The sequence below is a fragment of the Periplaneta americana genome, chromosome 9 (genome assembly GCF_040183065.1).
Source record: "Periplaneta americana isolate PAMFEO1 chromosome 9, P.americana_PAMFEO1_priV1, whole genome shotgun sequence".
Lineage (NCBI taxonomy): Eukaryota > Metazoa > Arthropoda > Insecta > Blattodea > Blattidae > Periplaneta > Periplaneta americana.
In genome coordinates, this window is record NC_091125.1 from 104,154,122 (window position 1) to 104,179,322 (window position 25,201).

Sequence of the window (25,201 nt, forward strand, 5' to 3'; positions counted from 1 at the left end):
TTTTCTGGCTGAAAATAATGTAGACGTCCTACCCTGGCCAGGTAACAGCCCAGACGCAAATTCAATTGAAAATCTTTGGTGTATCGTAAAGAGAGAGAAAAAAAAGACGATTACCACCAAGGTGGACCTCATAGAAGCACTTACCCAAATATGGCACAGGGATGAAGACATCAAGAAACAATGTGAAATTCTCATGAACAGTATGCCAAACCGCATAAAATTGATGATAAAGAAAGAAGGGTTTCATATTAAATATTAATTGTTGCAAACAGTGTGTAATAAATGAGTTTTGTAGAATTGATGTTACTTGAATCATTATATTATCGTTTGAGTCTAATAATTTGCACACGTCTGTACATATTATAAACTAAGGCATTAACTTCCTGTGTTCAATTCCATTGTTAATAAAGAATAAAAATACCTGAGGGGCGCATATAGCTGAATTTATTCACAAATGTGGACATATTATATGGGATATCGTATGTTAAATGTGTCATAAATTGTTAATGAAGAATAAAAATATCTGAGGGGCACATATACCTGTATTTATTCACAAATTATATGGGGCATCATATGTTAAATGTGTTATAAATAAACTATTTAATTATATTCTCAAACACACTAGTCTTACATACTAGTCATACATATTAGTCTTGTTTAATAATTCAACCACTCCTTGCCACATTAACCTTTTTGCTTGGATGCCCTTGCATTCTTTCAAACTCGTAGCATTGTGATTAGAAACATCTTTCAGACAAACTACAGAATGACTTATTTTGCCACTATATTATTTTGTACAGTGAATGTGGAGATTATGTGATTTTTATCCATGGCCTTCCATAAATTGTTGAGTTGGTGCATTCAGCCAAAGGTCCCAGGATCGATACCAGGCCCCAAAACAATTTTTCCCCTGAAATTATTCAAGTCTGTTTCACAGGGAACTTTATATGAAAGCTAGCTTTGCAACATCTTAACTGCTTACACAGTAAATCAGTGACATTGCATATAATTTTTACTTCAATATTAAAGAATTTAAGTCTTTTATTAAAAATAATTAATGTTACTCCAGTATAAACGTGTTTTGTTACCAGCATCTGAAATGTAAATGCTTGTAAATATTATAGTGCTCAATATTTTGTAGACAAGACAACTGTTAGTAATAATTATTTTATTTGCAGTTAAAGATGTGTACCATCAGTTTAAAAAGTTACAGTTTCATGACCACAAAATGTTTTATACCTGAAACTTCGTATAAATATTTTTACACAGATATTGCAAACTGAAACTAAATTATGTAGTATTTCTACGATGTTTATTATTACTATTATTATTATTATTATTATTCATGGGAGATCCTTGGGCAGTTTCCGTTGCAGATACTGCAACGAGATTGAAACCTTAGCATACGTCCTAGGATCCTGTCAGCATGGAGAACTCCTGAGAAATTCACGCCATCATAACATCCGAAAACTAATAGCACAAGCCCTTAGAAACAAATCCTTCGAGGTCCATGAAGAGGTGCACTGCGTTGCGTCTGAAGGCGGCAGAATTAGAAGAGCGGACATCGTGGCTCTAGACAAGACTAATAGTAAAGGCTTTATACTGGACCCAACTGTTAGATTTGAGATGAGCCAGACCCAACCATCCGAGGTCAACAAAGAAAAACAACAAATTTATGAGCCTACTATTCCGTATTTTCGAGAAAAATATCAGATGGAAGGCACCTGGGAAGTACATGGTTTAATGATCGGAGCGAGGGGCACCATCCCACGATCAACTGTAAACACTATCAAAACATTTGGAATCCATGACATCATTCCAAAAATAATTACTTCAACCATTAAAGGGTCTGTGGCAATTCTGAAAAATCATTTATACGGAATATCATAATACCCCCCCCTTTTCTATTCGTTAGTGTGTGATTGTTACAAATATATGTACAAATTTATTATTTCTTAAACTTAAGCTCCTAGTTCACATTTAAATTTGGCTCATCTATCTTACTGTAATCATTACTATTCTTATATGTGTGTTATTCTGTGTTTTTGGCAACCCAGGATGCCTGGGCAGACTATTTCTTGAAATAAATTATATATATTATTATTACTATTATTATTATTAGTAGTACTGTAAGAGTGCAACTATGAATGGGTTGTGATACTACAAGTGAAGTAATGCTATCAAGCAAGTGAACTAGAAATATAACTTCTACACTTAAACGACACAGAGCATTTCCATTCGCATATTCTAAACAGTAAAAATGTTTATGTTAGGTAACAATCTAACCAGGGTTTAATTATGAACAGGTAAGCATCCAGTTCAATAAAATATTTAACATGTCAAATGTGTTAAACAAAAAGGAAAAAAGGAACTGTACGAAGATCAGTGTCCAGTGCAAGATAACTAATACTACATGCTTCTATTTTCATTATTGTTAATGACATTGATTTCATACAATAAAGATTTAAATAATCACACATACAGACATATTGGCATTTGCAGGTTTGCTATGAGAACAATGTTTGGAATAATATTAGTATTATAAATTTCTTGTAAATATAACCAAATAAATATCTAACTACTGTATATATTCTATTAAACTTACATCCTAATCTTGGTATATTATGAAAATAACGTAAGTGTGGATATAGCTACATTTCTTCATAGTACTTCATCATATTTAGCACGAAAGTTTCTTATACTACAAACTTTATTTCATACTGACTATTCGAAATTAATGAAAAAACAGAAGCAATGGGAAGATATACAATATAATGACAAGCTCATTTTTACTAATACAAGCATAATTAACAGAATGTTTTATAAAAATTATACGAAATTTTAATCAAGACTAGTAGATTCATAAAAACTTGATAGAAAAGTTACAGTACTGATGACACTAATGTGTTTGTTCCATTTCCTAATGGCTGCTTTATAGAAAAAACTTACAGTAACGAAACCAATGGTAATAAGTAGAACCTGGATTTCCATGTAAATGCATGGTTTTATATAAGCTCGTTACACTTGTCAAACTTTGCAAATATTCGTTTTATGACTTATCGAGTCCAATAACCGCACTTTTTCCATGCATGTTTACATGTTTTGACCTTTTCTGGGAGTAGGCCTAAATCATGGATAATGCATATTTTGAAGTTATTAAATTTAACAGCACATATTTAGACTTTATATTACATATGTCCTTTTTTCTGGCTTTAGTGCATATAATATGCTAACTTGCATAATAGTGCCTTTTATGAATGTTGCTTTGTAGAATTTGATATTTCCACGTTATTTTTTTATTGAGAAAAAAGAATGAAAGAAAGGTACCAGTAATATGGTTTCGTGGCATCCTACTTGACAACTAGTCTTTGGAATTTCCACTAATACTTCTCTTTCTTACACTGAAATTTTCAATCCCCAACTCTCGCTCTTTACATGCCAGGAGTCAAAATATTGAAAGAAAGGAAGACAAAAGCAGCATGATTGCAAATTGCAATTTTGTATACTTTTGTGTCGAATTGTCAAGTGTTGTTAGAGCTCCTGTTAGAACTGCAACAAGAGATTCTGTGTCAAAATAGATTGAGGGAAAGAAATTTCAAAGACAGACAGTGCTGTAGTTTATTGTGATTGTTGTAATAAAGACGTAAGTACTTGTGTATTTTGGGGTGTGCGATACCATCACGATTAAGACGTAACGCAGTAAAATCATTCACGGGTTCGATTCACGATAGGATCATGGTCAAACGGAAATGCAATGTACAATTCTACTTCACCTTGTTCCATATTTCCGCACTTAAATATATACCTGTCACTTCTTGTGACGCAGAATGATCATTTTCTGTGTTCAAGAACATGCTTCAGATAAACATACGAGCTTAAGTGAAGAAAATTTTGAGAAATTAGTATTAGTACGTTGTTTCAAAATAAACTATAAATGTAACATAATATAGAAATCAATTTTGATAGTGCATATTTTTACGGTTTTTTCGCTTCATTGTGCATGTTTTGTCAAATGACAGTGCAGGAATACATGCATGTCCTAAAATTTGATAGTGCATGGAAATCCGCACTCTGGTATCTGGCAAAATGGTATTATTTAGTCAATAACAAATATCAAATAAAACATATTTTAATTCATTTTAAAATAAAGAAAAAATCTCAACAGATGAAAACAAAGAGAAGAATAAATGAACATTCAACAAATAATGAGAAATATATTAGATGTTGGAGCTCTATAAATATTCAAGCCATGATGTACAGAATTTAACTACTTTCATTTTAGCATAATACCAGAGAAGAAAAAGGAAGGAATCTTGTTAAGAAATAGACACATTTTTAAGTAGTAGAACCAAAACACTCACAAAACTTTTCAGTTTTTATACAAACTAGGTAAATACAACATCACTCTCCTTCCAAGTAATGTTACACATTACATTAATACGCAAGCTTTAGGTTAAAAGTTATTTGCAGAAACTTACAAGCTGCCCAGCATGTAACAAAAACAAGCAAGCAAACTGATAAAGAAATTCGTGCAACACCTATTTTCTACCTACCTTCAGTTACTCCAGATAGACATAATTTTACAGTGTGCATATGCTAGAATAAACTGAATAATACAAGCACACTTCACTTTTAACAGATTTTCAAGAAGAAATTCACTAGCAATAGAAAAGAGGAGACATAAAGCATAAGAATTCAGTATTGTAAGTACTCAAATTTTGACATTTCTTCTGAAAGCTGGCACCCTAAGGAATAGTAATGGTAAATGCTAAGATTTTCCTGATGATAGCAATATTACTTCTTGTGTCTTTATTTACCCTATGACAAAATTTGTTTCTTTCCTATTCTACGAAATCAACTCACAATGTCTATATTAAAAAACAGAGTACATTTCCTTCTGAATTCAGGAATTTTGATAATACTGCCAATGTTTTTGTTGGTTTAATCTTATATTTAAATCATCTACCAAAAACAAAATAAAGATTAAACAAAATTAAAACAAATAGATTGTTTATTTCAACATACTGTAGACCACAAAGAAGTTACTCTATCTCAAAATTACAATCATGTACTGTCGTTGAACAACTGCCTCAATAACAGAGGAAAGAAGAGAGAAACCTTACGGCGGAATATGAAAAGAGATTCATCAAATAAATATGTCGATATACCAGTTCATGAAATTATGCAGATTTGAATATAATTATTTTTCACTTTTACTGACAATGCTAAGTAAGAGTTTCTTTTCAGCAACATATATTTTCAGCAAGAAAGCATAAGCCATTACTGACCGTCCAACCATGTTTGGTTCTAACTTAATCAATAATGAGCCATACAAACTTGTGCCTTTGAATTTAAATATTTGCGAATGTGTGTTTTAATAATTTTCTGTTCATGGTCAACATCTTACCTTTCAAAATGTTGAAAGTCATAGGGGCACCAGCTGACAGCAAATCTAAATAAGAAATACAAAAAAAAGCATTTCATAACAAACTGATCTACATGGAAGGAAACCATTCAATGGGCATAAATAAGGAACAAATGTTAATAGATGCACTTCAACAAACAAAAAAATACTACAATTAATGTAAATAATAGAATCTATGCCAGATGCACAAGCTAAATAATTCTCAATACTGTAGCTGCATTTAATGTTGTACAGTTTGAAATGGATTCTCAACTTGTAATTTCGACTGATCTAGGAATATTAATTCGTCCACTACAGATCTAATTAACAGCAATGGAAAAATCATTCTTCTAATCTACTGAAACCTGAAAAAAAATCTTTCTTCCTCTAATTTAAATCATGCCAGAAAGGTGTATCCACATACAATAAGTCCAACATAGGTAAGGTTCATTTTCAAGCTTACCTCTATGCTAATACATTTTATAATAAAGAAAAATACAAAGAAAGTCCAGAAAATGTTGACTGTATGCTTTACAATTTTTCTTCACCTAAGCTAATGCTTGTTCAGGAATGTGTAAAATTTGTATCAATGTTAAGTTCTTCTGTTTTTATGCCATGTGATGTAGAAAAACAGTATGTAATGTTTCGAAAACTTTTAACTGTAACTACTGGTATTTCTTTTATATGACTTCAATTTTATAAAGGACTGCAATCACTACTGTTTTAATTATATTATATAACCTCAGTCTGTATACAATAAGATGATATTTTCACTTTTTTCATATTATTTCATTAAGTTTATATTAAAAATACATTGTTTACAGAACTATAACCTTATGGAATCTGCAGGCAAAAATAGGGTTACAAATATAATTATATTTAATCATAATAAAAATAATGTTTCGAAATTTATTAATGATTCTATATTCTAAAAGACATAAGTGGCCAAACATATCTATCATTTGAAGCCAAGTTGATTTTATCTTTGGATTTTATTTTCAGATACCAAGTATAATTCTAATCAATTAACTTGTAAAAATGCAAATGAGTTAGTATTTTTGAATCTGCATAGACACTACAATATGAATTTATATAATTTCTGTTTTATAAAAAAGAGAGAATGTAATTCACCGTGTTTAATAAATGAAACTTCCATACTGAGTCTAAATGAATAAATAAAGCCTGGATTTAAATACAAAAACCACCATCATCATGAGCTTCATTGTTTACACCATGAGGTCTGTGATATGATTCATATGAAATTCTAAGATGTATTCAAGATGGTGTTCCTTCAACATTTTGTTTGTATCGATGGTTTTACATGTGTCTGATTGTGTGTACAAATATATATTTTGGGGCAGAAAATATTTCACATGTATAATAAAATGTTAAGATTTGTTGATGATACGGGGTTATTAGCAGAAGAGGAGTGATAGGTACTAAAGGATATGTTACTGGAACTAAATGACAGCTGTGAGCAGTATGGAAGATACATGCAAACAAGACGAATACCATGGTTATTAGAAAAAAATAAAGAAGGTAAATGTGCGAATTCGAAATCAGTCTGTAGAACAAGTAGATCCCTTCATATACTTGGGGTGTACTGTAAGTAATAACATGAGCTGTTGTCAGAAAGTCAAAAAAAGGATAGTAATGACAAAAATAATGAAGGAAGAAACTAGAGAAGTGTTTTGTGTGCAGTATGGCACAATATGAGGCAAATACATGGACATTACAACGAAGTGAAGAGAAATGCTGGAAGCATTTGAAATTTGGATACGAAAAAGAATGGAGTGTGTGAAATGGACAAACAGAATAAGAAATGAAGCTGTGCTAGAAAGAAGAAAGAATAATGCTCAAACTGAAAAGAAAAAAAAACTGACTGGTTCATGGGCTAAAAAGTGAAACTGCCTACTGAAGGATGAACTGGAAGGAATGGTGAATGGGAGAAAAGTTTGGGCAGAAGAAGATATCAGATGATAGACAATATTAAGATCTATGGATCGTATGTGGAGATGAAGAGGATGGCAGAAAAGAGGGAAGATTGGAGAATAATGGTTTTGCAGTGAAGGACTTGTCCTCGGGTAGGAACTGATGAATAAATGAGTGAATGAATGAACTGAAAATGTGTAATTTTTCTGATATTTATCCTTATTAATGCTCATATTTATTAGGAAGAGGTGGCCTATTTTGTTTTGGTATTAAATTCTGATGGAAATTTGGCTACTTTTTTTTTCCCCCTTGTAATACGTGACTGCTGGTAATTCTTGTAAATTAGAAGGAATATTTTCTAGAGAGAGAGAGAGAGAGAGAGAGAGAGAGAAAAAAATCTCATCCGGCCTTAATTAAGGATGACCACGAGGATCCGGAAATTAATAGCAAACAAATATAATTAATTAAATATGAATATTGTTATAAAAATAAAGTGTAATAATTAAGCACCATTGATTACCAATTATAAAATAAAATCTTAGAAGATGACTATAAAATTATACTGATAAATAAAAGATTTTATTTAAAATTAGCATATCCTTAATTAAGGACTTCTGAGTGGTATAAATGAAATTGTATAATCTGCAGGGAATCTTTGAGAATTTGCGAGATGATAAAACATTCAATAATGGCAGATGTATAAACTGCAAAGGAGAAAATCTCAGGGCGATTGTGCACTGAATGAAGCAGTGATCTAATGATGTCTATCCCATTTTAATTAAGTGTTAAATACTATTTATAACATAATTTAGAAAATTTCTGTGCATATATGCATACACATTGCAATATTTATTTCTGTATATGTATCTGAACTCTAATTGTAAGTTATTTTAAGTTACATTTTGCTTTGATATTAGCAACATCACTAGAAGTGGTGGGAGTTCTGTTCACTGTTTCTGATCTGTTATACACAGTTTGCTACTTATGTACAAAGCAAAGGATCATACTATGCTATTTATACCTCAGAGAGATCAAATTCAAGAGATTCCTGTGAAAAAATCTCTCATGGGACAATATATCACAGATTATTTCGCAACTAGAGTAAAATCTTTACCCCCTCAGACACACATCTATGTTTGAAAAGATCTTTAGGAATGAAAACTCATTCATTTTACCTCCCCTCTCTTATTTCTACTTAGGAGACTAGTGAAAATGTGTAAAATTTAATGCATGTTTTATGGAAGAAGGATGATAATGTATAAAATATTAATTTATAGAATGCATGTTGTAAGTAGAAATGCAGTGTGATACTTGCATAAGTTTTAACAAGTTTCAATAACTTTTGCTTATTGTTAGGGATTTTATAGTTTAATAAAAAAAATATTGATCATTAAAAGCAGCAAATGAAGTGACTTTTCCATTACTAATATTTTCTTGATGGTGATAAATGCAATCACATTGTTTCTGTATAAAATTTTCTTTTTACACATATTTTCCTTCAATACAACATGTAAAAATTTTGTTATAACTAAACAATTCGTCAAAATGGACTGCTGAAAATCCAAATGTATTAGTCTGTACAACCAAACTGTTGCTGAAAGTAGCAAAACTTGAACATTTCATATGCCTGAGTTCAAACAAAGAGATTATCATTATTATGCTTAAGATAGCTTACAGCACCAACTTCGTGCTGCGAAACTTCTTACCGCAATTCTCCTAAGTTTGATAAAAAAGGATAACTGCAGAAAAACTTGGTCCACATCACTGCAATAAAAGCTTCACACTGCAAACCAAATATATTTGCGCACTCACCAGACTTCAGAGTATGCAGTTACAGCTAGGTATAAATTTCGGAAGAAACAGTTCAAATTTATATTATTACATAAGCGGTAATTTGTAATGGTGTTCAATTATATCTATTTAAATCATAATTATTTACTACTGTATTAAAAGTGAATTATTTTCGCTATTCCCTCCGGAGTTTGCACCTTTGTCATATATATTTATATTCAATATGCTATGATATATTTGATTTCTTATTGCAGAATGTGGTACTTTTAAAGTTGAACGTTCAACACACCTAAAGTACAAAATGAAATAATAATGATGCTACTAATGTGCCTGAAAACAGGTTTCGCTTAGTACAGAGCCATTTGTAAAGTGAAACAGGCAAGTAACAGCTTGCTTACTTAGCAATGATTCAGAATGTCAGTTTTTACAATAAAAGCGCGATATAACACCTCAGATTACAGATGTAATTTACTGTCTTTCCTTACATTTTCCTTAAGCCCTAGAACTTTACACTATCCTCTCTAATGTACATTTCATATATTTTGAAAACGTTTCTAGGCATGCTGGATTTTGTCTCTATAGATAAAACTGAACCTTAGGCACATGGTCTGTTCCATTCAATTCATGAATAACTGTTGTCTTATAAGGCAGCTTTAAGAATTTCATCACTTTCCAAGCTGATATCTAGTATACATCTGCTGTCTGTTGAGCTAAGTGTCTTAATAATTTCGTGAGAGACCGTTCAAGCCTATAGTCTATGCTATCTAGGTTTTCTTCACTTATAACACGATTTATGAGTCTTTTTTATTTAAAAAATGAGCTGGTTTCTTTCACTTATTTTTGTCATTAAATTCTAGATTGTTGAATGAGATGGTTGTGGAATGCCAATACTTTTGTAGAAACATAGCACGACACATTTTATCCGATTTCTTCATAATATAGGTATCATAAATGAAGATTCACGTTATAGTGTGTACTGCATTGCCATGAACTAAACTGAAGTGCACTGAATGAAAGTCAGTGTATGTGATAGATTTCTCTTGTAGATAAGATTTGTGGCTTCATGTTTCAATTTGTATTGCAATTAATTACACAAAAGCGTGAAAAATAAAATAATTAAAATCTATGCAAGTACAACAATTACTTATTATGACAAAGGTGCTTCCTGAAAGACCGATATTTTTATGACAACCATTTTATCACAACAATTACTTATGACAAAGGTGCTTCCTGAAAGACCGATATTTTTATGACAACCATTTTATCACACGATACTGATTGTCATATTCAAGTGTAATTTATATATAAAGTCATCCTGAAAGATAATTTTGAGTCGGAAATTATTCTAAATTGCTAAGTTAATAGAACCTGGATTCTGAAGTCTAATGAACTACACGGAGTGATTATATTTATGAAGGAACTTGGTTTTACTGAACTGAAAGAGTACTAAAAATTATATGTACTATTTACACCAGTATTTGCAACTTATTGTTGAGCAAAAATTACTGTTAGTACTACATCTAGGCCTATTATTTTAAATTTTAAATTTCAAACTGTAGTTTCTTATGAAATTAACTCCTTTGTAGTAACAAGGATGATAAATTTGACAATTCCTGTATAAACAATAAATTAAACCATGTCTCTTCATTAAAGAAATCACTTTGGGAATATTTCATGCCACTAGCACTACAAGAATAAAGTAATTAAATAAGCTGAGCTAAAGCTAAATAAGGTTAAACAATAACAATACATTAGCAGCATGCTCAAAATGCAAATATACATACCAGATTTATGCTGCAGAATTTCCAAAAGGCTATAAAGAGCGTAAAATTACATCTACTTATTATGCAAAAGATGTTAATTGTATCTACCTCATAGTGACATTCTGTAAGTTTACACTCATATACTGATAATATAGTTACAATTTACCTTGTCATCCAAAGAAAGAAACTAATCTTATCAAGTAGTGTGCAGTAGGCATTGAACGGACATGGGAAGTAATGGAATTCACTCAATAAGTATTCCATTCTTTTCATTTCCCACTTTCCATCTTCTTTTGCACAATTAATGTATGAACAATTCTGATATCTGTTTAATTTAACATAGATTCTTTTTTTATTTTGTAAATGTATAGAGCGCAGAAAAATTCGTCCAATAAACTTATCAGGTAGTTAATAGGGTCAAGGAAAATAATTTTTAACAATATACTCAGTTCCAGCAATGTTAGCCGTAATCTCTATAGGAGCCAAATTCGACAGTATGTATCCTTTAAACAGGCAACTCATTCCACATTGTACTCCACTTTATGTTTACAAGGACATTTTATGTGAAGCCACATGTACGTCATTGTGTGTATGGTTTCTGGGAGAGAAGCTGGCAGCAAATACTGTTGCTGCAGTAGACCCCACTAAGCAAATGTCAAGAATGTTTGAGCACTTCTGCAGTCCATGTTGCTCTTGTGTGTAATATAGTTGCCATACCTGAGTTCGGCAAAAGAGAGACAAATTTTAAATAGAACTCTATATATACTATACATAAAGTCGAGATACACGAGAAATAAGTAACTTAGGCCTATTGTATATATAGTTTCATTTTTGATAACTTTTTAACTGAATATTAAAATACAAGAACATGTAGAATATATTTTTATAACAAGGAAAAATAAAGAAGGCCTTGTACACAGCAGGTGAAAAATCCCACTACACCTGCTGTTATGCTATACTTACGAATTATGAATGGAACTATATCTGTTATGCATCGAGGAAGCCAGTGAGAGTTCAAATATGATCAGATGAGGAGGACTGTGCTCACTTTCTTATAAAAGTTGAATTTTCCTTAGCCCAGAAGATGTTTCGATTTCGTTAACTGTGGTAAATGGTGCATTCCTCACTGAAAAGAACTTCCGTCTGGGATTTTCCATAGCCCAAAAGTTGATGTTCCAATTTCGTGAACTGAGGTACAGTAAATGGCACATCCTCACTGAAGAGAACTTCCTTCTGCCTCACATGTGTTGGAAATATTTGCAGCAAAATGGCACACATGCAGTCTGGCACCTGTTCAAATCCCTCTCTGTTAATTCACTAACAGTTACAGGGCGACTGCATTGTTTATCGCTGCACTTGCAACTAAGGAGCACGTTTTCTTGTTGATTTCATCAGCAATCAAATCAATGAATTGGCGACGGCAGCACAAGTTTCTTGCCTAGTGGAGGATCTCTCCCACTTCACAGTGCATCTTTAACACATCTCGTGTTGAAAGCCATTTTCTTCCACTTCAACAAGTTATCTCTGCTCAGTGGCACCTTAGCAAACCAAGCTCCAAAATACTTTATTATGTTATCATGGTTTTTTTTCCCAATATGTGGCCAACATAGCAGCCACAATTCTATCTTCTACATTGAAAATGCTCGTACCTGCATTTTTCAATCTTGAAATGGCAGGGAATTAACATATAGTTGTGATTTTGTAACACACTCAAAAAGAAAAAAAAAAACACAGATGTAGTAAGACTTTTCGGTTACTCTGTACTAGATTTCTTAAGCCATTGAACTTAATATATTTCGTGGTTTAAAACATAATCCTAAATTTCAGTCCAGGATATACTTCTCACGCTTTTTTTTTTTTTTTTTTTTAATTTTCATTTAGTGGCTATTTAAGATGATGTATCAAACAAGGCTATGTAATGTCGAAGGAATTAGTGATATTGTGCGTTGTTATTTGGCAAGATGCTGAGTATTCGCATTCACTATGAAATTACCTACCTGAAAAGTTGAGGGAAACCTCTGAAAAAAACTATGCAATAAGCCTTAAAATTTTCTTATCTTGATCCCACCTATTACCTCACAAAGTTTGTTAAACAAATTTTTATACAATGTGTGCGTGTGTAACAGAAAGAGCCGCATCTAAAATTTTAGTACCGAGCAGGAATGACCCAATTTCAATTTTCAATTAAATTGTTTATTAGCACACTGGTTATCTCCAATTTCCACAGTGGGGAAAAGTGATGTGGATTACATAAGGATCAGCACATTAAGAAAGAGGATATTTACCTCAGGTATCTTAATACCGGATGTGGTATGGAATATGAAGGTTTTCAGAATTCACTGTCCCTAATGTTTTTGTGTGGGGAAAGAAAGCATTGTTGTCTATGTGAATTTAAGTTATGCATTTTCTCCTGTCATTGTAGTGGAAGACAATATAGTGCAGCAGGAACTGTGTGCAAGCTTCATTTCCTGGATGCATCATTTCAGGATCTGGAGACATCAACCAGCCACCAAGATCTCCTGATCTGATGGCACCTGGCTACTTCCTATAAGGACATTTTGAAAAGCTAAGTTCATACTAATAGGTCACACACCATCATGGAATTAAAAGAAAGCATGACCAATGAAATTAGACCCATTGAACGCGCTTCATTATAGAGTGTTATGCAGAACTTTAACAACAAATTATAAGAATGCGTTTTTTGTAATGTGAGTTATTTAAAGAACGTAATTTTTAAAAATTAAGTACAGATTGATAAATTGCATTGTATTACTATTTCTTTCAGAATAATTGTTTTCTTTTAATTTGGCTCAGTGCCCTACCGAAGGCTATGAAAACCATCACGTTCCACTGCTGCAACCTATGAAGTTCCTAGTAAGTTATGTAAAAAAAGGTTCACAATATGATTTCAAAAACCAATGAAAAATTATGCTACAGAAAACGGAAAATGAGAAATTGCTATTACGAGAATAAGGATGTACATATCATTGAGGCATATGAAAGCAAGGAGATAAATCTCCCAAGCTTTTTGTATCTCAGCACCACACTCCAATCACCTTAGTCTTCAGGGAAGAATGTGTACTCAATTTTCTACTAGATTGAGTGGATCCAAGATACATTCTGGAAGTTACGATGACATGAAAATTGCTGCCTCTACCTGGACTCTCTCAGTCCATCGTCTTTCACTACTCGACTTCTTATTGGCAGAAATAACTGTCAAAAACTAAGCCAATCAGAGTGCTGTGGGAAAGGAAGGTGTAAATGTAGAAATTGTCAAATACGATTACATATTTTAATGATACTTAAACCTAAATCATGATATGGATAAATCAAACAAAAACATTTCATATTGATGTAGTGATATCTCTCTGGCTTCCTACAGACAGTCCACTGACCTTCATTGAGCCAGCATATTTCACAACACAGCAACTTGCTAACTGTGGACCATACATTCCACTCCTTGCTACAGACCGATCAGATAAGAGGGTAGACTGGTATGAGCTTTGCTTTGCTCACATCTTGTTAATGTGTCATCTTTGTTGACATGCGCTCAATCGGCATCATGAATACAATATACAGTAAAAGTCCTGTCTGATGCTGTGTCATGATCTATGTGCAGAGTACATGTCTTTTCTCCCCTAGTTTGTCTGTTGAAAATATTTTCCAAAATTACTGTTAATACACAACTACTAAAAAGAAAAATTAGTATGTGAAGCTATAAATTATTGACAATGAATAAGAGATTATTATGTAAGGCGAGTTAAATATGAACAACCATGTGCTACATATAAAAAATAAAAGTAGTGTTCCCCTGCATGTATTGGTTTTCGTAGGCCCCTACCTTGACTTTGGAAGATGTGTAACTTACATGTTGCATGTTATATTCTTTTGTTTTGTACTGAGCTAGCTGTGACAATACATAACCACTCTGAGGATTTATTTTTGAAGTTATAATACTTTCTAACAATTTCGCCATTAAAAAACTGATCTGGAAATTAATTATAAAACATCCAACATTCCGTAATAAGATAAGCCTATTCATTAAGGAGAGAAGATGTGAAATTTCCTAATTAATGCACATTTTTTTTTGTATGTAGAAATATCATTGCTGCACAATTTAAATTCATGATTAATTTTTTTAAATAATTGGGGCCCAAATTTGAAAAAAAAAAATACAGTAATTCACTAAAATAGACATAACACACCCATTTTCAAAAATAAATTTCGAATTTCTACGACATTTTACTCCTAAAAGCACGTTCTCTAAAATGTCTGGAAAAAATTTTGATTTTGGTTTTCAAAATTTTAAGATACCGGTAAACAATCAAATTTTAAGAATGAATTTTAGACGTACTTTTATAGAAATATGGAAGTATATTTTTCAAATGCAACAAAATAACAAATTTCTATTCAGAGAAAAAGTTTTTCAACAGCCTAAAGAACGTGTGTACCAAATATCATGCACATAGCATTATATAGATATGTAACTTTTTATATGGAATAAACGAAAAGTACAGAGATACTGCGAACAAAGTTCAGTGCCATTTAAAAACTCTGTTCTCAAGAGCTTTAAAAGTAAGCCATAAATGAGCATTAAATTTTATGTAATGTATTTTTCACATATAAAGAAGTATTTTAAATCGAAAAATTAAAAATATAATAATAAATAAATAAATAAAAATAAAATAAAATTACGAGAAATTGCAATCAAAATTTAGCATTATTTAAAACCTTGTGCACCAGAGCTTTAAAAATGGCGTCACAGCAGCTGGCAAAGTCATAAATGCACATTAAATTTCATATAATGTTTTTTCAACTATAAAAGAGTATTTTAAATTTTCTTTTTAAACATTTATTGGGTTTTCACTGTATTTAAACATCCTCTCCCCTTAAGTAGACTATTTACATGTAGGAGGATTGGCATTGCAAAATTCTGTCTTAAAATAGGTTAATTTTGTGTTTCTCTATCCAATACACTAGCAAGAAGAATTTCGGAATTGGTCCATCAGTTTACAATAAGGTCAATGCAATAATGACTAAATACCTGTCTCAAACATCAATTTAGAATACCTTGAAAGAACTTAATACATAAAATTATATAGATCTATATTCAGTTTGTATACAAGGCTGTAAATAAAAAAACTGAACGACTTTATAAAACAGAAGGTATAAAATATCACGTAAATATCAAATATAAAAAGTGGATACATTATATCCACTATTTTTTTGTTCAGATCCAAACTTACTCGTATTTTTCGAAAGAAATAATACTGAGAATGAAGGGTTTTGTGCCTAATTCTTCTGTTGTCAACAGAGACAGTATAAATAATTTTGTCCAGATAACTGAACTCTTACTTCTTCTAGAAAGACTAATGTTATTTAAATTGAAGTACACTTTAAAAGAAATGTAGTCTAAAATTTCAACTATATCTTGTATGGTATAGGGTTCTTAATATATCTGTTAAACAAATTCGCAGGTTTATTTCAGCTCATTCTACATTTGAAATGTTTTGTAACAGGAAAACCAATGCATAGATGATAGAATGATTATTTCAGTGGACTATTTCGATATAAATGATAGGCTGATACAATGCAATGAATATTCTTTTTAGATTACAGGCTTATCTGGTTCCTAATGAAATAAAAATAACTAGTTCTTTTCAATGTAGTATAATTTTATTACTTCTGCTACTTATGAGTACAGGCAATAAATATACATATATCATGAATTTCAGAAATCCTGGGATACAATGGTCATAACAATCTGTATTCGTCAGATAAAATATTCAACTATAGATCGATGTTATTCTTACACACTGAACTACCTACAGTATATCATAAATCCAGTGCCAGTGGGGTATAGCAATTGGTATTCATGGCCAAAACGTGATCAGATTTTATTTTTATAACTTGTTTCATTAGCAAAAAGACTATAATGTTTGATCATGTGGCTTCAAAATTCTTTCTTTTTAAAGTTAAAAGTTCTGTTAATAATAATGTTAATGTTATGTTTTGTTTAACGACGCTTGCAACTGCCGAGGTTATATCAAAATCGCCAGTGTGCCGGAATTTTGTCTAGCAGTTCTTTTACATGTCAGTAAATCTACTGACATGAGCCTTTCGCACACTTAAATGCCATCGGCCTGGCCCAGGATCGAACCAGCAACCTCGGGCACAGAAGGCCAGCGCTATACCAACTGCGCCAACCAGGCTGACTTTGTTAATAATATGTAAGATCAATAATGTAATTAACAATGACTTTTTTTATAAACATATTTATTAATGTTTAATCCCAAACAGTTAATTGAATGATTTTGTTTTATTTCAATTAGTAGTCTATCATACAAGTGCATATTTTTATGCTTATTTGTTTTTGAGAAGTAGAAGACACACAATGCTTGATTTTAAAAGAGTGACGTGACTGATAGGATAAAGATACCCTTATAGATGCCATGATTGAGAGATTTCAGGGAGTAACTAGCCTACGTACTGTCTCAATATTGACATTCATTTCTGAAACCAACTGTATCTTCAAAGCAGTGAAGGACTTCTTCACACTGAAGAGGATAATACAGGTTTCTAGTCTTCTTGTAGTTTATTCTAAGCAGAGCCAGCGTATTACCAAATTCACCGAGGATTATCAGAGGCAGCAGCCATGTTTCCTCCTTATGATCAGATACAGAATGACCATATTGATGGAACACATTTCAAATGCCTATTTCTAGGAAAGAAGTACTTATTTTATTGAGCACTATGTCTAACTCATAACCAAAATACAGGAGTTCAGCACAATGTTCACCATTTGAATACCACATCCCATAGATGGGCACCATCATGACAAGAACATTCTAGGGTTCTTTTAGTCATATTTTCCATAGTGTAGTGCAGCAAATCAGCTGGAATGGCCTCTACGTACCTTCAGATATTTCCTTTGAGTTCAACAATCGTATTGGGTTTCCTACCTTTTCCTTTAGGTAACCCCATAGGAAGTAGTCCGGTGCTGTTAGATCCGGGGATCTGGATGGCCAAAGGATATCAACAAATCTGAAAATGAGGCATCCAGCAAATGTCGAAGGTTATCACTAGCACTAATCTTGCGTGACTAGTAGCGCCATCTTGTTGCATTCACGTCTCTAAAACAAGCCACCTCATTTTGGGAATGAAAAAGTTGAGTAACATGTTGTTGACAAATCCCTGAACACCTATTTCCAGATTCGGCAATATACACTGGCTATCCGAACCCTGGATCTAACCCCACCAGACTACTACCTGTGGTGTTACCTAAAGGAAAAAATGTACACCACAGGACTCAATATGATTGTTAAACTGAAAGAAAACATCCAGAGGGAGACAGAGGCCATTCTGGTCGATTTGTCGCACCACATTATGGAGAGTATGGCTAGGAAAGCCCAAGAATGTTCTTGTCAAGATGGTGCCCATCTACAGGATGATGAACATAGTGCTGAACTCCTGTATTTTGGTTATGAGTTACACATATTTTTTAATAAATGTGCTTCTTCCATGCCTAGAAACATGTATTTGAAATGTGTCCCATCAATACGGTCCACTCTCTATAATATCGCAGTATCATGTGGATAAATCTTATCACTGGTCACATCAGTCTGAAAAGGATTATGAGCACTGGCAAATGAAGTTGTAAAATGATTCACATACTCATCGCTTCGCCTATTACACTTCAATTTTCCAGATTCTGCAACTCATTTCTATCACATTTAGTGTAATGTGACCAACTTTCATTTTTACTCGTGTAATTCCAGTGCTATACATATACAAAGTGAAAACAATAAGCTGCCAAAAAACTTAATACATTCACTGTCGCACAGTCCACTGAACGAAAAAGTTCAATGACGTAGGCAGATAGTAGTAACTAATCTAATCTTAGGACAATAGCAACAAAAGCTGAACATGCTGGCAACCAGCACTGCGAACATTTTCCTTAATAATGTTTAAGTGCTGTCCTTGCAACATAACTCATTTCTCCATAAATTTAGACACAGATTTGCAAACAGAAAGTCCATAAATTTCTCCCATAACTGCAAGATACACACCTTTGCTCATTGATATCAGCTGTTTACTGCTGCAGTTAGCCTATATAAACTATTGGTTTATGTACCATAACCTTGTTCAGATAAGTTTTCCAACACTACACTGTTATTCATTTTTACAAAAACTATTTTTTTTTTCTTGGACAAACTGATGCAATGAGAAAAAATAATACTAGAATCTTTGTTCAGTGGTCTGTGCTGTGTCCCATCCTGTAGTGTTGAGGTCCACGGCATCATGCCTAGGCATGAAATTTCGGCCAGTGTATAGGGCTGATACCCAACCAGCATAATAATAAATTTGGGTAGCTACAATAGATAGCAAAATCCAGTTTCCAAGCCAGCTATAATGACTGGGAGGAATCGTGATGACTACATGATACCTCCATTGTTTGGATGATCGTTTACCTCTGCTGAGGCATATGGAGTCAGCCGCCAGCTGGTCGGTCTTGGCCCTTCATGGGCTGTTTGTGCCATGGATTGGATATTGGTCTGAGCTGTACCATCTGTATGAATGTGGCAGCTTGTATAGTTTACACCCTATGTATATGGCAGCAAAATTAACATTTCTTTTACATCATTAAAGAGAAATTCCAAGACACAGTGAGACAATATTGTATTTTATATTGTTTTTAATGAAGTGAACATGAAGATGATGCCATTATATGTCAGATCACGTGAGTGTACCTAATACTATTTTACATATTACGAATCCAGTTTCGAAACTATTGGCATGTAAATCTTTTACATTACTGGTATTCAGATTCCATTATTCATTAACTCAACGAATATGTGATGGCTTTTAATCAAATTAGGTAAATATTACATTAAACTATTCCATTATAAACATCAATATTAAATTTATAAACTCTATAGGCTAGCCTAACTGGATTTTTTATGGTCCAGCAGGGGACATCGGCAACTTCAGGAAAAATCACAAATGCTTACCTAGTCATTCTCCATTGAAAGTTAAAAAAAATACATGTAGCAGTAGATACAACAATAGAACTTTGCACATTAAATTTATAGAGTATCTTAAAGGTTTGAATTAAATGCATAAACACACGTAACTCCTGTATATAGATAATTATAGTTACTAAGAATTCAATTTCAGTACTTATGCATGCATGGGAGTCTCCCACATGATAGGCCTGGCCTATTGTACACACTGAATTCTAACACACATTATTTTACAAGTACTTGTCTAAAGAATGTATCTTTTTAAGAATCCGTTCATTCCTATACAGCTTCACACTAAGTTCTTCAAATAAGGAATGAAAGTTTTTTTTCACTTTGTAGATCTAACAAAGCTTTGACTGTTTCAACTTTTTTTCTGACTTTTTATCAGTCCAGATTGAGTTCACTGTGGAGAAAGGTCTTTCAAATGATGAATTACTGACTGGAAGACACGTGATTAATGACATTATTTTGAGAAGATTTTCAAATGGAATGAATTTTTTCTTGAAATGTTTCCACCTGTTGGTTTATCATAAGATTTCTCATTTTTGAACTACTTACAAATTGATGCAGAGGCAGTTCTAACGCTTCCACGCAACGCGAATGCTAAGATGACCAAAGATAAAGATGCTATGTTCTTCTCAAAGAGTGCAGAATGTCTCACATTGTGCTCGCTGGTTCTTCTGTCTGATACTGAGAAGTGTTCAGAAATGTGCATGAATCGCAGCAGTTCCATCACGATACTTAAATATTTAGGCCTATGTGTAAAATTTTATTGAAACAAAATCAAAGCTTCTGAGGACAAAACAGGGACATTTGCTTGCCGGGGACAGCAACTCAAAACTGGGGACTGGCCCCGGAAATCGGGGACGTTTGGTCAGCCTACTATAGGCTCTTACTGTCCCATTAAAATTGTATGCATTTTAACTTACAATGCAATAAAATGGATGAATATATATAATATATATTAGTACTTCATGGTCTATAGATTTATGTTTCATGACCTTACAGCCAACAGAGATAAAGAAAACATAATCTATCTGAAAATACTGTCTACCATTTGCTTCAAGCAAGCTTCTGAAAATTTTAACTGAAATATATTATATAGGTAGCGATTTTATTACTTTTTTCATGCAACTATAATTTTATTTTTATATTTTAAGCAACTTACTGAAGAAATTAAAATGTTTGAAGTACTTGTATTTATAGTGATAATTTGTAACGCAATATATTAAGACATTATTCAGAAACAGACATTTTATTATAGCTAAGTAGTACTATGATCAATTTAGCTCTAAATCAATCACAACTTGGCTTATATTTCTGCTCGAAAGTTGTCAACCACCTCCAGTTTTAAAAACACCGTTTTATAGAGAAGTTATAACGACCAACTTGTTAAAAACGTTCTAGAAACATTATGTATGTAAAAAATTATTATTAAATACTTAAATGACGATATTAGTATTAAAATTACTTACTTAAAAGAAAGTTGTTCATATGGTCCAATTATTCACTGCATACCTTATGTGCATAATACTATTATTTAGGTTTATTTGTGCATAGTTTATAAACAAACTCTGTTAAGCAACATAAAGTGAAAAATATCAATAAAAGCAACAACTCACGATTTCCTGCAGCTGGAGCAGGAGATGCTGCAGCAATGGCCTTGTAGTTGGCTGGAAGTGCCATGTTGTACCTATAACAAAGTACATATTATGTATTTTATAAGCACGTAAAGCAAGACAGAAAATTAATTGCTCTAAACATTGTTCTAACTATAATAACTAAGAATTATTGTCATCGGCGATCTGGTGATTAGCATGCTTGCCTGTCAGCCAAACCACTAATGGTTCAAACTCATTCACTGGTGATGGATTATTCGGGCAAAATATCCGAAGTAAGTTACAGGTTCCTCTAGGAGGGAAGAAAAATTCAAGAGCGAGGAGCTATTTTTAGTTGGCTATTTATCGATGCTCTATCAACTACTAGGTCGATAGAATTGATGACAGCGAGATGGTATTTGGTAAGATGAGGCCGAGAATTCGCCATAGATTACCTGACATTCGTCTTATGGTCGGGGAAAACCTCGAAAAAAATTCAACCAGGTAATCAGCACAAGCGGGAATTGAACCCATGCCTGAGTGCAACTTTGGAACAGAAGACAATTGCCACATTGACTGAGCTAAGCTAGTGGCTGGGGGAGATCTTACACTAAACTTTTGGTATATGTTATAAGAACAGCCACTGCATTGTTTACCTATAAATTTTACTCTCAGAGAAAGACCGAGTTCCTTTGGAAGGGAGGGGGGGGGGCACAACAAAATTATAAATAAAGTTAACTCACAAAATACATATCGTCGTTGTTCCTGCAATAACTCCTATGTGCAAAATATACAATTTTTCAGTAGGAAGAAAAAACACATTTGTTCATCCTATGGCAGCCGTACTTAGGGGATTGTGAATTCTTACATTTTCGAAAGAAATAAATATAGGAGATTTTATTATTTGCTGTACTACTGTTTAAGTTATTTAATAGAGCAAAAATCTGAAAATCGATAAATATGTCACATAGGAGTTCTTGCAGGAACAACGACGATATATTCTTGTCATGAGTGCGCGCGCGCGCGCACGCACGCACGCACGCACACACACACACACGCACGCACACAAAATGAAAAAATAGACATTCATTATTCCCTCTGAAACCTATACCTTGCTTAGCTAAATAAAGCAAAATTCCAGTTATATGAAATAAATATTGTCGAGTTTTGTTAACAAACTCCTAAGTTCCTTGTGTGAACTAGAGATCTGTACCATCACTGATTCTCTAGGATGTTTCATATTTCTCCACTTCGCTATTTGTTATCACTTATATTGTTTAGTTGTAGGTTGAATGTCATCACCCGCAATAATAACAGATGCACCAACATTCACACTATTATCTGATCCGAAGTATTAGCAGGTTCTCCATTATTACTAATACATTTACTTAGTCCACTGCTGTAGAGTAACAGTACATTTAACCTTGAACGAGCGCACGAGCTATTCCATCTCAAATCGACCAAAATATAGAGAAAATTGACCTTACAATTTCTAAATACAATAAAACTTTTTTGTACGTAGAGAACTGTGATACAATGCTTTGTGCAAAGTTTGAGGCATCAGAACTTCATAGTGTTTAAATTAAAAAAATATTTAAATTTATCGTATTTTCATCAAATTTGCAACTTTAAACTGTTGTAGCTGTGAAACCCTTTCACCCACTGATCAAAATCATGGTTTATTTTGATGCTGAGAAATTAAAGTTTATATTGACATATAAACAGATTTTCTTACTTTTTATGGAAATGGAGAAATTTAGATTTTTCCTCATTAAGACGCCTTTGCCAAGGAAAAAATATTTTAAAAATATATAGTTAGATTCCACATTGGAAGTATAAATAAACACATATTTTTTTACTGATGGCACGTTGATAAGAAAGTATTGAAAAAATCAAATAAAGAAAATAAATAGTACGCGCGTGAACTAACCAGCTGTGAGGCGGGAGCTAGCTGAGGTAAGCAAGGCCAGGAGAGATAAACACGTGATGTGTCGTCTAGCAGTCACGGCTGTGCTAGCTTTATCACAGATTTTCATAAACACAGGAGTAAAATGACGCCCAACGCTCGCTTATCTTCAACTCTCGGCCAGTGCGTGCGGTACTGCGCTATTCAAGTCTAGGCGTGCGAAAATAATCTATTTAATACCCTCGAAACTTATTGCTGTGCCACTAAGCAAACAATGCCGAATCCCTCTTAATAATGCAAGGTTTTTTCTCAATATTTTTTACATTTTTACATTTTTACAAATTGGCAAAAAGCCTAAAAGTAAGTAAAATCAGATTATCTGTCTCTCTGTGTACAATAAAAATAAGAATTACTTCTTAACATAACCTACCAAATGTCAGCTTCAAAATAAGCTCTCGTTCAATATTTTGCAGTAAATGGTTCCAGAGTTCTGAGCGCTGAAAGAGGCTTGTTTTTATAAAATACGCTAAATTTGTCGCACAATAATACGAAAACCGTTTGACTTTCGATAGTATATTTTTGAAAATGCACTCTCCTCAGCACCTTGTATAAATAGGGAAAAAATTAGAGTATAAAAAAATGCGAGGTTGTTTACTGATCGATTTCATATGGAATAGCCCGCACCTAGGTTCAAATCCTGATTGGAACAAGTTACCAGGGCTTTCCCTCAACCAATTGAAGCAGAATTGCTGGTAACTTTCGGCAATTAACCTCGGACTCACTTCGTCATCATTAATTCATTATATCATCATCCATACTATAGCTCAGGTTAAGTTCATGGTGCGACATGCTGTACTTGTACAAGAACGCAGCCATTCGGCTACCTAATCATTCACAGAATAGGAGTGGTAAGCACAATAAGCTTCAGGCTGCAATGTAAGTCTTCAGGTCCGTCTAACAATACAAGAGAAAAAATACGTTTACTTCCACTTTTTTTTAAACTTTCAAAAAAAAGGGGGGGGGGAATGGATATCTCGCGGACTCATTGTCACATGATGTGAACTGAATGAACTCTCTCCCAATTATTTAAATACACTCCACATAAAGGGGTTATTCCTCTTATACAAACGTAATCAAGAGTTTGTACACGAAAAATATAGGTACATGCTATAAGAAAATTGATAAAAATCTGTTAGATAAGAGAAAAGTTATAATTTTGTTTAAATGCACCCCCTATGAAGGGGTAGCTTCTCTTACACAATCGTAATCAAATTTTGTACATAAAAATATGTTTTAACTATAAATTCTGTTCGAAGTTTCATACAGTCTATTGGATACGAGAGAAGTTATTAATTTTATTTAAATACATACCTAGTAAATATACACGTAACTTGAGTTCTGATACAAAAAATATACCTATGCTATCTTTAACTTCTGTACAATGTTTCATGAAAGTATGTTTGATATTAGTGGCAGGGGAGGGGGTCATTATTAAAACTGTTTCCAATTTACATTATTAGTATTTTTTAATTTTGTGTATTATTACTGTTATTAGTATTGTTATTATTATGTTACGATATATTTATTAATATTATAATTACTATGTTTTAATATTAGTGCCTATATACAGTATATATTTAGTCAATAATGGATAAAACACTTTACACAACAGAAAAATCCATGAAAACAATCAAATATATTGAAACATATGCAATTTTTTTAAACTTCAAAAAGAGGGGGGTTTAAACTCGGTAACCCCTCCCTTGCGTATGCCCCTGGATACG

At 32.8% G+C, this 25,201-nt stretch overlaps 1 protein-coding gene across 17 annotated transcripts in view; it reads right to left on the reverse strand.

The window, feature by feature from the left end:
- Nucleotides 1-25,201, reverse strand: part of Bap111 (Brahma associated protein 111kD) — a 643,372-nt gene that overhangs the window by 44,083 nt on the left and 574,088 nt on the right. For 13 of the 17 annotated variants that reach the window (XR_011333967.1, XR_011333968.1, XR_011333969.1 and 10 more), the window contains 2 exons: nucleotides 21,536-21,606; nucleotides 5,408-5,452 (listed from right to left, as the gene is read on the reverse strand). Coding sequence is in view for 14 of the 17 variants with exons in the window: in XM_069835489.1 (XP_069691590.1) it covers nucleotides 5,408-5,452; nucleotides 21,536-21,606 (116 nt within the window). In the remaining 3 variants the exon portion in view is untranslated. The remainder of the gene's footprint in view (nucleotides 1-5,407; nucleotides 5,453-21,535; nucleotides 21,607-25,201) is intronic. The other 4 variants (XM_069835490.1, XM_069835495.1, XM_069835494.1 and 1 more) reach the window with 1 other exon arrangement.